Genomic DNA, 14150 nt, shown 5'->3' on the forward strand with positions numbered 1-14150 from the left:
AGAGTCATGCACTAGGAGGACTGGGGAGGTTCCTAGAGACTATCTGTCCCACTCTCAAATGACAGATGAAGCAAGCGAGGCCAGGAGTGGAGTTACCTTAGCCAAGGTCATACAGCGAGTTAGCTCATCTTCCCCGGGTCTCCCAAGACTGGGAGTCAAAGTCATGCTCAAAATCGCTTCCCGGCTTTGATTACAGGTAGGTCCTAATTATGCCGGAGAGGCTGGCATCAGCATTAGGCACCAGATTGCAGCATTCGCAGAGTTAACGTTGAGATTTCTGTTCCACTCGTGCCGTGTTTTTTGTCTCTCTTTATACCCTTCAGAAGCTTTGTATGGCTGTTGGTGTGTGCGTGCCTGTGTGTGTGTGGACTCACGCACGTGCCTCCACGTTTGTTTTTGTGTTTATGGCTTCTTAACCCAAGCAATGGGACAGAAGGGAAAACGAGAAGTGGGGCCCAAGAAAAAACCATGTGACTAAGCCAGGAGAAGAAATGGAAAGCACTCAGCCGCTGGAATAAAAACTGTGTAACTGTGCGAAGTGGCCTGGAAGGCAGGGCCAAGATACAGGGCATCAGGGGAACATCAGAAGGGACCATCAAAACAAGAGCTGGGCCCAGGGATCCTAGTTCCTGAACCAAAGAACAATGTGTGTGAACAGAAGGATAAAGAATTCCCCAAGGGAAGATCCATTCAGACAACCATGAAAAGCCAAAGGCACAGATGAAATATGACAAAATCTAACTGAACAAGTAGTTGAAGAAAGATGAAGGCCACTGGGTCATTTCCTCCTCGCCGCCAATTCTTCTGTCACCCTCTTGCCTTTGGTCTTCTTTCCTGATGTTCAGAAAGCTTGTGTTTCATTAGGGGTGGGTTTTCTTTCCCCACTCCTGACCTCCACCCCTGGGCACTGGGAGTAGGGGAGGTCTTCAGGCTTGTGAAATGCCTTCAGCATCAGAGGCAGACCCCGTGGCACTCCCAGCGAGACTGGGAGGAGAAAAACACTGATGGTGGAAAAGGGGAGTTTCTCAATGAGAAACTCAATGAGATTCCTTCTCGCCGGTCCGCTTACTAACCCGAATCCCTCTCTCTGGTCGTGTGACTGCAGTCTTCCTTGCTCTTTAAGGGCAGCCCATGTTTCCCCCTGTCCCCGGTCCCTGGCTGTGAATGTGCTCTCTCAGGCGGGGCAGGAGGCTGCAATCTGATGAGAAAGTCGGGGGCTTCTCACCTGCCGTTCGCTGCACGTTGACTTCTGCTCACGTATCCTAGATCCGTGCCTGGACAACCCCTGCAAACGCAATGGGGACTGCCTTGTCAGTGGGGACACCTTCACGTGCAGCTGTCCAGCCCCTTTCTCTGGACACAGGTGTCAGAATGGTAAGTGCAGGTTTACTGGATTCACTCTTCCTTCTGAGTGGAACAAGAGGCTGCTCCTCCTCCACGTCTAGGGGGTAGAGAAGGGCTGAATGATTTCATGGAAAGGATCATAGCTGTACATATCGGATCATCCATAATGGACTCCTCAGCATGGTAATAAGCAGCGTCGCACTGAATCCTCACCCGTGCATGTTGGCTAGGACTGGGGTAACCACCGTACAGATGGGAACACTGAGGCTAAGAGGAGATAAGAGCTGGACCCTGACTGAGATGTATTCTAAACTCAGGACTCGTTGTTGCTTAGACTGTTTGTATTAACTACCACAGAGCAATTCTGCTCTCAAATGAGACAGCAGGAAGAATCTGAAGGCATGGAAGGCTCAACCCATCTAGAGGAAGGGAGCCCAGAGATACAAGGGATTTGCTCATGGTCACACAGCTAGTTAGGAGAAAAGAAGAAATCGGAGCCCTGGTGCCTGGCTCCCATCCCCATGTTCTTTCTTCCTACCATCCTCACTTACGGAGACTCTGGAAAAACTCTTTCTGCCTTTAGTGACCTCTTATGGGCATAGCCTGAAGCTATGTGGTAAGATATTGAGAATAGAACTCTTAAGGGCTAACTGCGCCCCTAGAGAGAACCTGAATTCTATTCCATCTGGCAACCATCTAACTGGGGTGAGGGGGACCGTGAGGATCTTTATCTAGAGACATGGTTGTCCTCTTTCCTCTGTGCCCTCTTCATTCCTTCCTTCCGTTTTCAATACTACAGGTTTCTTGATAAATGTTTCAGGATGGCTGGGGTATCAGGCATAAACATAGTATCTGGCTTCGTCCCTCAACTGCCCAAAAGAATGACAAAATTGTAAATGGAACACAAAATCAACTCGAAAGTAGAGAAATTAAAATTGCAGCTCTATTTGTTTGTTGAAGGTGTAAAAATTATCAAGGTGGTTTTTTTTTTAAATAAAGATAGAATAATAAAGAACATGAGCCTTGGGAGGAACTGGGGTGCAATCATCCATGATCTAAGGATTTATTTAAAAACAAACAAACAAACGTTTTGTCCAGGATGTTTCAGGACCACAGACAAGGGCATGCTATCAGTCACCCCTCACCAGCACCCCCAAATGTTGTACTGTACAGGTACCCCAGTAAGTAAGATGTGCCCCCAAATCATGTCCCCTGCTTCTCTATGGATCTCCTACAGTGCAAAACACGTGCAAAAACAAACCGTGTGGCCGGGGCGAATGTCTCATTACCCAGAGTCCTCCCTACTACCGCTGCGTCTGCAAACACCCTTACAGTGGCTCAGACTGCTCCACAGGTAAGTGCTGGAGGCCCCCTTCTAGGCGAGGTTTTCTCTATCTGGCTTGTGCCTGTGATGTCTGCAACCCATTGCATGGAAGTCCCAATACCTCGGATGTTTCGGTAGCATCCAAGATGATGCTTTTAACTAGGACATTTTTTAAAATGCACCACCCCGGACACCTGGGTGGCTCAGTCAGTTAAGCACCTGACTCTGGATTTTGGCTCAGGTCATGATCTCACAGTTCGGTTCATGAGATCAAGCCCAGCATCGGAATCCTGTGCGGACAGTGCAGAGACTGCTTGGGATTCTCTCTCTCCCTCTCCCTCTGCCCCTCCCTTGCGCTGCCCTTCTAAACAAACAAACAAACAAACAAACTTTAAAATGCACCATCCCTGGACCACTTGCATGGCTCAGTGGGTTAAGCATCCAACTTTGGCTCAGGTCATGATCTCATGGGCTGTGAGTTTGAGCCCTGAGTTGGGCTCTGTGCTGACAGCTCAGAGCCTGGAATGGAGCCTACCTGGGATTCTCTTTCTTCCTCTCTCTCGGCCCCTGCCCCGCTCATGCTCTGTCTGTCTCTCTCTCTCTTAAAATAAATAACCATTGAAAATTGAAATTTAAAGTGCACCCTCCCTAAAGAGTCTGATGGGAATTAACTAACCCATCCAAAAAGAATCATCTTGAAACTCACTTCCTCCAGGAAGGTGGTCTATTCCTGGAATGGGCCACATAGGGATTAAATCTGTATTTAGTCACTGCTATGAGTCAGGCATTGTCCCAAGAGATTTACATTTTTTCTTAGATTCTTCCCAAAATACCACAAGTCAGAGCTTTATAGATGAAGGGGCTGAAGTTCAGAGAAGTTAACTAACTCTCTCATAGTCACACAGCTATTAAGGGCAGAGCCAAGTTTCAACCTAGCTCAGAGGGGGCCCAGATTCCTGCTCAGTCCATGCCTCCTATTCTTAACTGAGTGACCCGTCTACTTACATACTCTTTTTGGCATGGCCTCCATCGTATTGCCTCATCCATGTTTGTTTTGTGTCCTTAAGGTTCGTGTCTGCCTTTACTAGAGTGTCAGTGGGTCTGTCTTTCTCCTTTGGTAACCCATATTTTGTGAGAGGATGGGCACCAGAAGAGTGCCACCGGTATCTCCTCGTCATCTCAGATGTAGCTGCAGCTCCTTCTGAAGAGCCTTCCTGGCCCCACTTCCTGTATTCACAGCGGTTCCTGCGTGCCGGCCGAATCCCTGCCAAAATGGTGGCATCTGCTCCCGGCATAAGCGGAGAACCAAGTTCGTCTGCACCTGCCCCGAACAGTTCAAGGGGAAATTCTGTGAAATAGGTATGGGTCTCTACCACCACTTCGTCAGAAACTCAGGGCCACAGTGAGGGCCCTGGAATTCTCTTCCGTTTGGGTGTTGTTCCAGAATGGGAGTCATGTCAAGATGTCCAAACTCTACTACTGCCCCAGCCTTCCAACCTCAGGGCATAGAGTGTGCCTGGCTTTTAAACAAAGTCATAAACGGGGATAGAGTGCGGGTGAATTAAGCGCACCTGGGCATCCTTGAGCCTCAACCTACAGGTTGCCACCAGTACCTGTGTGAGAACTACGCTCCAACTCCCCACAACCACTATATTTCATGTTTTAAGCTGGGCTGAATGTGGAATATGCAAGCCACTTTCTTTCTGGAATTCATGGTGGACTCTCAAGGTGATCAGTATTCGGGCCCAATCCTTTCCCCACTTGATACACCTGCCAAGTCCTGGAGCACCATGTCTGTTGCTGTCCGTTCTCACGCCCCTGCCTGCTCTCTCCAAGGTCCTGACGACTGCTATGTTGGTGACGGCTACTCTTACCGAGGGAAAGTGAGTAAGACAGTCAACCAGCACTCCTGCCTTTACTGGAACTCCCACCTCCTCTTGCACGAGAATTACAACATGTTTATGGAAGATGCTGATACCCATGGGATCGGGGAGCACAACTTCTGCAGGTAAAATTCACCTTCTTCCCCATGATCAGTCTTGGGCGCTTATCAGGATAATGGTTTGTCCCTTTCTCCTTCTCTTAGTGTTCCTGGGCTAGCTTAGAAATTTGGGGATGGAACACTGAAACTCATCAGGTTTCCTTCTAGGAAGATTTCCTACTCAGGATAGGCTAGGTTGTGCTGTCGTAACAAACACCTCCCCAATCCCAGTGGCTTGAATACCTCAGAGTTTATTCTTCACTGCTGCTGCCTTTGTCATGTGGGCGGGGGAATAAGGGTGAGATTATTAGCTCCACAAAGTTACTCAGATGTCTAGGAAAGGCAAGGAGAGGCTCAAAAATGGAGCATGAGGTTTTTACTACTTCAACCTAGAAGTGACACATCATCTCCGCGACACTTAATTCGTTGGCCAGAAATAGTCACGTAATCCTACATAACTTCATGGGGGAAATGTAGAGAATAAAAGGGAATGTCCAATGGGCATTACAGTCTCTGCCACAAGGATATTCAGGTTTTTCCAAGTAAGGATAATGCCATTTCTATCCCTGGTGATGATTGGTTACCTTCTTCCCCTTCTGCTGCCTCCAGACTGCTCTGTTGGCTTCCTCCACTGCTCTAACCAAGGCCAAGGACACATATAATCTGCGTATAAGGAGCAGGAATTTTTTTTTTGTATGGCTTTAAATTGGTTCCATTAAGCCAGAGGATTTCCCTTGTACAAAACACAAGTTACCTCCCGCCATCACTCACTTTGAGCTGTTCCCCTCGTGGAGGCGTCTTCAGACAGATGTCCATGGCAGCCTTCAGACAATTCCCACATATGCAATTTGGAGGTTTGGGCAGTGGAGCCCTACACTCACCACGTTTCTGTGGCTCTCTCACTTTCCTGACAAAGGACAATCTTCAACAGGGATCTCATTTCTTTTCGTACAAACAATTTGATATGTCCCATGGATCTGGCACAGAGCTTGTTAACTATTTCTTGGTCATTGGGATTCTCCTCTGGAAGTTAAGGTTTTGCCCCAAAACACTTATATGCCAGCATCTGTTAACCTGTTGGATGAATGGAATGAAATGTGGTCCCAGAGGGAGCAAGGAACCTGGTACTGGCTTACCCAAAGGACTTTTAATGAGGGTCAGTGGGTTTGCCAAGCCTTGACAGTGGGCTATTTTCTGTTCTCATTTTAGAAACCCAGATGGAGATGAAAAGCCCTGGTGTTTCATTAAAGTAAACAATGCAAAGGTGAAATGGGAGTACTGTGACATCCCAGCTTGCTCAGCCCTAGGTAAGACCGTGGCTGTCCAGAAGCCCCAGTCATGGTGAGATTGCCGATCCCTAGAGGGATTTTCCTGGCACCCCATCTCTTCCATCCCCATCCTTCCACCACACCTGCTTTTCCCATTGCCATCCCAGTGGAAACCCAGATGCCCAATCCTTTGCTCCCCTTCCAGGATGCCTAGCAAGCCCAGATACCTCTGTAAACTGAGACCAGTGATCCAACCATAAACTCCTGTGCTAACTCCCAGTCAGTGCACTCAGCAGATTTGTGGATCACTTGCTATGTGTCAGGCACTATGTCAGGCCTTCAGTTTACAGTGGTGAGCAAACATTGGCTGAGACTCCATAAATAACTGTTCAGGACGCAACATGGACAGAGTTCCAGCCTCACAATCCTCCTGCCAGGCTTCTCTGGACTACCGCTCTACACACGTCTGGAATGTTTCACTCTCCCACCCTGATCAATGGGATTACCTCTCTGGATAGTTTCAATTCTGTGCCTTGTCTTTCATGGTCAGCTCTGTCTAGAATACCCCATCCTCCCTCTGATCTTGTCCATATCCAACATTCTTTAGAAATCAACTCAACTAACCCTGCCTCTGGGAAATCCTCCATGACCCTACCAAGTGAAGTGTTATCTCTGCCTCCTCTCAAACCCCATGGAATGGAAAGGGCACCACCCATACAACACTTACTGCACTCTCCTTTGTATGACAGTTATTTGTGCAATTGTCTTATGTCCCTCACTCTATTTCATCTGGATATCTCCCCTTACACATCAAGAAAGCCTCCAAAATACATGCGTACATTATGAATAGCTAAGTACATACCCAGGGATGGATTTATATATTTACACACACGTTTTTGTCTCCATATCAAAATAAGAAGCAACATCTTCATTGTTAATTCTATCGACTTGCTTTATATCCATCAATGTATTCAACACATATTAATTGCGCACCTACTGTGTGCCCACTTTGTATGCGTCAGAATGGTCTTTTAGCTCTGGAACTTGCTAAGCTGCTGGACTTGGAGTCATACCTCTGACAAGTTCCTTCTGAGGCCTTGGAGAGAAAGGGAGTAGCGTGATTTGTCTTTCTTGCATTGCATTGTCTTTCAGACATTGCTGACCCAGAGGGAAGCCCCACAGAGCCTCTGTCCAAGCTTCCAGGGTTTGATTCATGCGGGAAGACTGAGATGGGGAAGGTCAAGAGGATCTACGGAGGCTTCAAGAGCACAGCGGGCAAGCACCCATGGCAGGCATCCCTGCAGACCTCATTGCCATTGACTGCCTCCATGCCCCAGGGCCACTTCTGTGGGGGCTCACTGATCCACCCCTGCTGGGTGCTTACTGCTGCCCACTGCACTGAGTAGGTGCCTGCTGAAAGCAGAGGCCAGGGTGACTCGAATCTCTGGGGGTGTTCTCTTCTTCCCATCTGAGCAGCATCTTGGTGACTCTGGCAGGATCAGAGAGTCTAATCTAGCTCTAAGGGCAAAAGAGTGGCTCCATAAAACCGGATGGAAAAGAACTACCACAGGCATTGCACGTGTTATGACAGTTAATCCTCAAAACTATCTACTGAGGGAAGATAGGGGTTTTTACTCTGATTAATTGTGGTATACCCAATGCCGAGCACAGGTCTTCATACAGAGCAAGTGCTTAGTAAATATCTGTGCAGTGAAAAAGTTGATTATTATTTCCATTTCATAAACAAAACCCTGGGTCTTGAGAAAGTTTGGCACCTTGCCTGAAGTCATGTGGGAAGTGAATAGGTAAGTGGGATATGAACCCGGATTTACCCGTTTCCTTAACCTTTCCAGCCTGGCCTTGAATAGAAAAATATAGCATGCTCCCATCTGATGCCATTCCCATGAACCTCCTGGTGTCTTCAGCCACGACTCCTGGGTGGCTTAGAGAAACCAGTACCTACTGAGGAGCCTGAATTTTCACCGCTTCCCCTGAGTTCCCCAAGTTCATGGTCAGGCCTGGTCCCACATAGCCCAGGTTTTGGTGGTGACCTTGAAGGTCTTCCAATCCACCCTGGCATTAAACAGTTTCTTCTGGGATTCCAGGAGATGTTCCTCAAACATGCAAACATTAGCCTGTACAAGGAATAGTTGTTCAAGAAGTCAATTGGCTGCTCTTTAGCAAATCCTAGGGGCAATGGAAGGTCTCCCAGGAAATATGAGATATATGTTTCCGCTTACATTTGTAGACCGGTCCATTAATAAAGCAGCTTCCTCACATTTTCTTATCTGGGCCCACAGCAGAGTTCCGTGAGCAAGATGACAGTCACAGATGATGCCAAGGCTGCAGAAGGTCAGGCCATCCATCCAGGGTCACACAGCTCACTAGGAGCAGAGTCTTGGCTTCAGTCTCTTACCATCTCACCTTCCTTTGCAGCATAAAAACCAAACATCTGAAAGTGGTGTTAGGGGACCAGGACCTGAAGAAGACAGAATTCCATGAGCAGAGATTCGGGGTGGAGAAGATTTTCAAGTACAGCCACTATAATGAAAGAGACGAGATTCCCCACAATGATATTGGCAAGTGTCTTCTATGGTGGATCTCCCATGGGTCTTGTCCTGGGCAGATTTCACTACTGATGGAAAGCTGAGGTTTGGTTCTAGAAGATGTTCTTATCTTTTTGGTCCCTCACAGACTCCATAAGGAAGAGAATTTATTCCAGAGCCTTTTAGTCCTAAAGGTCTGTGTTAGTGTTATGATAAATGAGGGGAAGAGAAACTAGCAACACTGTGTTGTGGAAAGAGCTCAGCCTTGAATCCCAACTCTCTCATTTACTAGCTGACTTCACCTCCCCAAGCCTCAGCTCCCCTTCTGTAAAATGGGTACACTTGTGTACAACGCTCAGCTTCCTATGTGTTAAATGACATGATGTGCATGTGTCCCCGTGTACATCAGGCACCTGGGAGGTACTCAGGTGTGGAGGCGATAATGTTAAGCTACTGGCTGTTCAGTAGGTACGTTCTCCATTCCTGGGACCTGACACTCTCTCTCCTTCCTCACTATCTTTTTCTTTCCCCCTCTTGAAGCCCATTCTTTTAAAAAATGGATTAGAAATGATTTCAAACTCAACTGTTATTTTTTGATATTACTCTCATCCTGAAGTCCTACTCCTCCCCTGGTGGAAGTTAAAAGAACTCAATGACTGAGGAGGAAGTCATTAGTTTCTCGGGCATTGGGAGTGGGGCTTTGCCACGTCTCCCTTCCGATCGAGTTGAAGCTAGTGTTCCTTTGGCAGAGAGGACCCCATCGCTCATTTCCTCTTTTTCTCCTTACCTAGCTTTGCTCAAGCTAAAGCCGGTGGATGGTCACTGTGCTCTGGAATCCAAATATGTGAAGACTGTATGTTTGCCCGATGGTGCCTTCCCCTCTGGGACTGAGTGCCACATCTCTGGCTGGGGTGTGACAGAAACAGGTGAGTCTGGCCACGCATTCTCCTGAGACTCAGGTAAGTTGCATCAACCAGAGAAGCAAGGGTCAAACTCAACTGCCCTTCTGAACTTGACATCATGTTCCATTGAAAATGTATTACCAAAAAAAAAAAAAAAAAAGTATTACCAAAAATAAGAGATTGCCTCATCACTAAAGCTCTAGTTAAATCTCATCAGTCTTTTTATCAATGCTAGCTTCTGATGGGATCCTTGATGTCCATCAAGCATTGATACTGTATCCATGGAGATCTTTCTCCTTCCTTCCCTAGGCAGATTGGAAAGAGGATAGATCGTAAAGAAGATGGGTTTGGCATCAGACAGACTTGTGTTAGGTTCTTGGCTTTGTCACTTGGACAGCTGGGTTTTAGTTTCTCCATAACCATGCTTACCTCCTAGGTTTGGAATCATGATAATAGGAGCTGATAGAATTCTATGGAGTTATTCACTAAGTCAGGCCCTGGAGGGCAGGGTCCACTCTTGTTCATCGGTCTCTCCCATAGTGCCTTGCTCAGGGCTCACCACATCGTAGGCATTCTATAAATTTTTTTAACTCAAGCTATTGATTGGCCTCTAAGATGTGGTCTTTTTTATTTTTTATTTATTTTTTTTAAATTTTTTTTAACTTTTATTTATTTTTGAGACAGAGAGAGACAGAGCATGAACTGGGGAGGAGCAGAGAGAGAGGGAGACACAGAATCTGAAACAGGCTCCAGGCTCTGAGCTGTCAGCACAGAGCCTGACACGGGGCTCGAACTCATGGACCGTGAGATCATGACCTGAGCCGAAGTTGGACGCCCAACCAACCAAGCCACCCAGACGCCCCGATGTGGTCTTTTTTAAAAAAGTAACCACAGGATTAATTTCCTCATGTACCGACAAGATTATATTCCCTAACATATGAAATTCCGAAGTGTATTTCAAGTCTTTCTCAAATACTCAAAATAGATTTCTCTTCCCTCCAAATCTTGTCCTTAATGACGGAAAGCAAGAAACACTTTAAATAGACCTGTATTCGTGAAGAAAAGGTAGCGTAATACACAAATTTGTCAGAAGGCTTCTGGGAATGAAGGCTTCTGGTTAATCAGATCTGGGGGTAGCCAGAGACTGATCTTTGTAGGGATCTTCATTGTCCTGCACCTAAACCTTTCGATATCACTGTGCTGACCAGAGCAGACCGAGCAGAACAGAGGATCCTCGGGAAAAGAAATGTCTACTCTGGGAAGTGGGTCATCTAGAGGAGCAACCGGGCACTTGGTCCATCATTACGAATCTACTGTGTACCAGCCCTCTGCTAGGAAGTTTTAAAAAATGGCTTAAGCCACTATCCCTGCCCTTCTGATCTGATGGTCTAGCCGGGCAGACAGAAGAGGGAATAAATGATTCTGCTGCATTGTGATAAGCAAAGCAATGAGGGTCTATAAAACCACAGTGAAGGCTGGGGGCAAAGGTCCCCATCCTTAAAACATGAAGCTCTTCTGCCCATCTCCCGGAAAAACCTTCCTTTCTGAGTTCAGAGCTGTGGCCCTCTTTTTATCAGTGCTAGCTTCTGGTGGGGCAGGTGTCACCCGGGTCCCCACAGTGGCAATCTCTTTTCTCTGTCCCACAGGGGAAGGGTCCCGCCAGCTCCTGGATGCCAAGGTCAAGCTGATTGCCAGTACTTTGTGCAACTCCCACCGACTCTATGACCACATGATCGACAACAGCATGATTTGTGCAGGAAACCTTCAGAAGCCTGGAAAAGACTCCTGCCAGGTCAGAGACTCCAAATGGCACTTGGGGAGGGAGACGTGGGCCAGGAACATACACCGGGCACAGAGGCCAGACCCAGAGCCCAGGGCTGGGAGGCAGTTTCAGAGGTCCACCTGCCATAAGGCTAAGGCACAGGCAGGCATACCTGTCCTCTGGCAAGTCGGAATCCACATCCATCCAGGATGATTGAGCATAGTAACCGGCAGGCGTGACACTGGTGAAGGAGCTGTCATCGTCTTCATTTTGCAGAGGCGCAGAGAAACGATCTGGGCCTACAGCACCTGGGTGGTGAGCGGGCCGAGCAGGAATTTGCTTCGCTGTGTTTCAATGTGAAAATGGTGCTTCTGGCCTCAGAACGGGGCAGCATGTCTGAAAATCCCAGTACAGAACTGTCCAAAAGACCAGTGGCTAGAAGGAGAAAGATGGCAGGCCCAGAGAACTCATGATAATATTAACTAATTATTAGGCTTTGTGTGCGTGTGAGAGAGAGAGAGAAAAAGAGAGAGAGAGAGAGAGACATAAAGAAGGGGAGGAGGATTTAGGCCTAGCAAACTAAGTGGCTGAGCGGCTCCTCTGTAGCAACAGCCAACCTAGGGCCTGCCCGACACTCCCCAGGGGTCACATCTCACAGGAGACGTCCTTCCTAGACTCCGAGGCACAGCCAAATTTAGAATGTTCTGCCTATCTCCTCCCAAAGGCCCCGCCCCCTAAGACCATCACATTGGGGAATTAGGCTTCAACATATGAATTTGGGCGGGGGCGGGGGGGGGGACACAAACATTCAGTTCATTACACCGAAATAATTCCCCGGTCTCGGGTGCCTAGTCTATAATATGGAAATCACGTCTACGTAAAATCCGAAGATGTGGCTAAGATCCGAAGAGCTTTAGCCACCGAAGATCCTATCGGTTGCCGTGTGTTAAGTGGAGATATGCGTTGAGAGCTATGTTTTCTCTCCATGCTCCTCCTGCTAATTTAACTGGGGGCTCAGTGTGAGCCAGGCACCGTTCCAGGTGCTTTACAAACATTAACCCGTGCAAGAGCCAGGGCGGGTGGGGGATGGTCGGTTGCTCTCCCCAAGTTTGCAATGTGAGAAACTGAGGCCCAGCTGGCTGTCCAAAGCCTGGTCTGGAACCCGGAAGATCTAACCCCACAGACCATGTCGAACATGTGGGCCATGCTATTTCTAAGCCCTGTCCTCCCCACCCTGTGCGTGGCCCCTTCGGGTCCCTTCAAGGGCTCTGGCCAAACAGGGCACTGCTCCCTACCGAGGCCCCTGCAGGAATGAGAAGTTGAGGGCCCCTGAGAATTCACTGTGTGACAATGGGTCATGAGTAAGAGCATGGACGTGGGGGTGTGACCAAGGCACGTGGCCCAGCCCCGTGGCTCATCTGCCAACCCCTCATGAACTCAGGGACATGTGTTGGCGTTCACATCTCTCCCTTCAGAACTCTAGGTCATATAAGGCATAGGAGGGTCCCTGCCAGCACTCTCCAGGGAAACCCACCGGGGTGACCGCACCCCCTGGCATCTCCTCATGGAAGGTGGGGGTGTCTCTGAAAGTGCTCTGATTCACAAAGCTGAACTCCCGTGTCTTTTCCCTTAGGGTGACTCGGGAGGCCCTCTGACCTGTGAGAAGAATGGCACCTACTATGTCTATGGGATAGTGAGCTGGGGCCTGGAATGTGGGAAGAAGCCAGGAGTCTACACCCTAGTGACCAAATTCCTAAATTGGATCAAAGCCACCATCCAAAGGGAGACTAGCTTCTAAGGTGTCTTCTTAACCTGAGAGCCCATTCTCCTTAGCACCCAGACAAGGCACACCCTCATGGGCAGCACGGACACCCTGGGCGTCCCTGGGAGGCCATACAGCCAAGAGTCTGCGCCCTACACAGAGACAACGGCCGCCCAGCCTGGCGCATCCTGGCCCAAGATATGCCAGAAGCAACGCAACCTGTATTTTGTTTGCTTCCCTTCAAACGATGGTACCTTCTAGAAAACCACAGACTGCTTTTACCTCGGACATTTGCAAATGTGGGATTAAAGAATGACCAGAGCCACTGGAAGTCACCTTTACGTCTTTATTCCTCATGTCAGACACCCAAAGTACACAGCAGAACGGGTCACCCCCTTCCAGGATGACCCGGAGGACCGAAAATACGACATTCTCCGTAGCTTTCTAAGAGTCGTTAAGTAAAGCGGCTCAGGGAATGGGCTGGTGTGTCATGTTTTTTTGTTTTTTGTTTTTTGTTTTTTTGGCTTGCTGGAACAGAAGCGTATCTCTGGTGGGCACAATTCCTCCCCAGCCGCTCTCCCAAGAATCCTGGGTGGATGCCGCGTGCTCACAAGGGCAGACCCCTCCTCCTTTTGACGTGCAGAATCTCCATGGCGTCTGGGTTCACGTCCCCCCTCTGATTATCCGCGGGCTCCACAGCCTCTGGTCCCCCCTGCAGGAATCAAACATACCTCCCTGAGTCCGAACGACGCTTCCGCCCCGCTCCCACACGCGAGCTGCCTAAGATGCCCCCGGAGCATTTAAAACGTTCTCCCTCCCCTGCCCTTCCCCTCCTCCACCCTCCCCAAGAAAAACGATCCTCGAGGCAAGAAGGAGAGCGAAGCAAAGCCAATCTCTCATTTAGACGTGGTGTCTTTCTTCTGAACAAAGCAGGGTTCAAAACCCGGACTGTTGCAGCCAGCGAGTCCCTGACCCTTTCTGCAAATGTAACGAGCAAGCAGTCAGCACAGCCTGGGCTTCCGTGGCCCGGGATTGATGTAGCCCCGGTAGGTTTGTCTCCGCAGAACTAATGGCTGTGACTTCAGAGAAAACCCTGCAGGAAGTTTAACCCGGGTGTCATCCGCCTGGTCATCTCAGACCCATGAAATTAGGCGCCTTGCTCGAGCTGCATTTCACACTTCTTTAGAGCCGGCTGACCTTTGGCCAAAAATAAAGTTTGAAAAGAAACAACGAGTTTGCCTTTCCCGGGAACATGGCCGTG

General features: G+C 48.6%; 2 protein-coding genes across 12 annotated transcripts in view; one reads left to right on the forward strand and one right to left on the reverse strand.

Annotated features, from left to right (window-relative positions):
- Positions 1–14116, forward strand: part of HABP2 (hyaluronan binding protein 2) — a 34021-nt gene extending 19905 nt beyond the window's left edge. The window contains exons 4-13 of one of the 2 annotated variants that reach the window (XM_006938184.5): positions 1267–1374; positions 2582–2698; positions 3908–4027; positions 4505–4676; positions 5859–5956; positions 7070–7319; positions 8354–8496; positions 9255–9389; positions 11012–11157; positions 12761–14116. In XM_006938184.5, the coding sequence (XP_006938246.3) occupies positions 1267–1374; positions 2582–2698; positions 3908–4027; positions 4505–4676; positions 5859–5956; positions 7070–7319; positions 8354–8496; positions 9255–9389; positions 11012–11157; positions 12761–12925 (1454 nt within the window). In that variant the 3' untranslated portion in view covers positions 12926–14116. The remainder of the gene's footprint in view (positions 1–1266; positions 1375–2581; positions 2699–3907; positions 4028–4504; positions 4677–5858; positions 5957–7069; positions 7320–8353; positions 8497–9254; positions 9390–11011; positions 11158–12760) is intronic. The other variant, XM_045040695.1, reaches the window with a different exon arrangement.
- NRAP (nebulin related anchoring protein) overlaps positions 13222–14150 on the reverse strand; it is a 70983-nt gene continuing 70054 nt past the window's right edge. For all 10 annotated transcript variants that reach the window (XM_023240955.2, XM_011287568.3, XM_011287567.3 and 7 more), the window contains one exon: positions 13222–13601. In XM_023240955.2, coding sequence (XP_023096723.2) covers positions 13497–13601 — 105 coding nt within the window. In that variant the 3' untranslated portion in view covers positions 13222–13496. The remainder of the gene's footprint in view (positions 13602–14150) is intronic.

The sequence above is a fragment of the Felis catus genome, chromosome D2 (assembly GCF_018350175.1).
Source record: "Felis catus isolate Fca126 chromosome D2, F.catus_Fca126_mat1.0, whole genome shotgun sequence".
Classification (NCBI taxonomy): Eukaryota; Metazoa; Chordata; class Mammalia; order Carnivora; family Felidae; genus Felis; species Felis catus.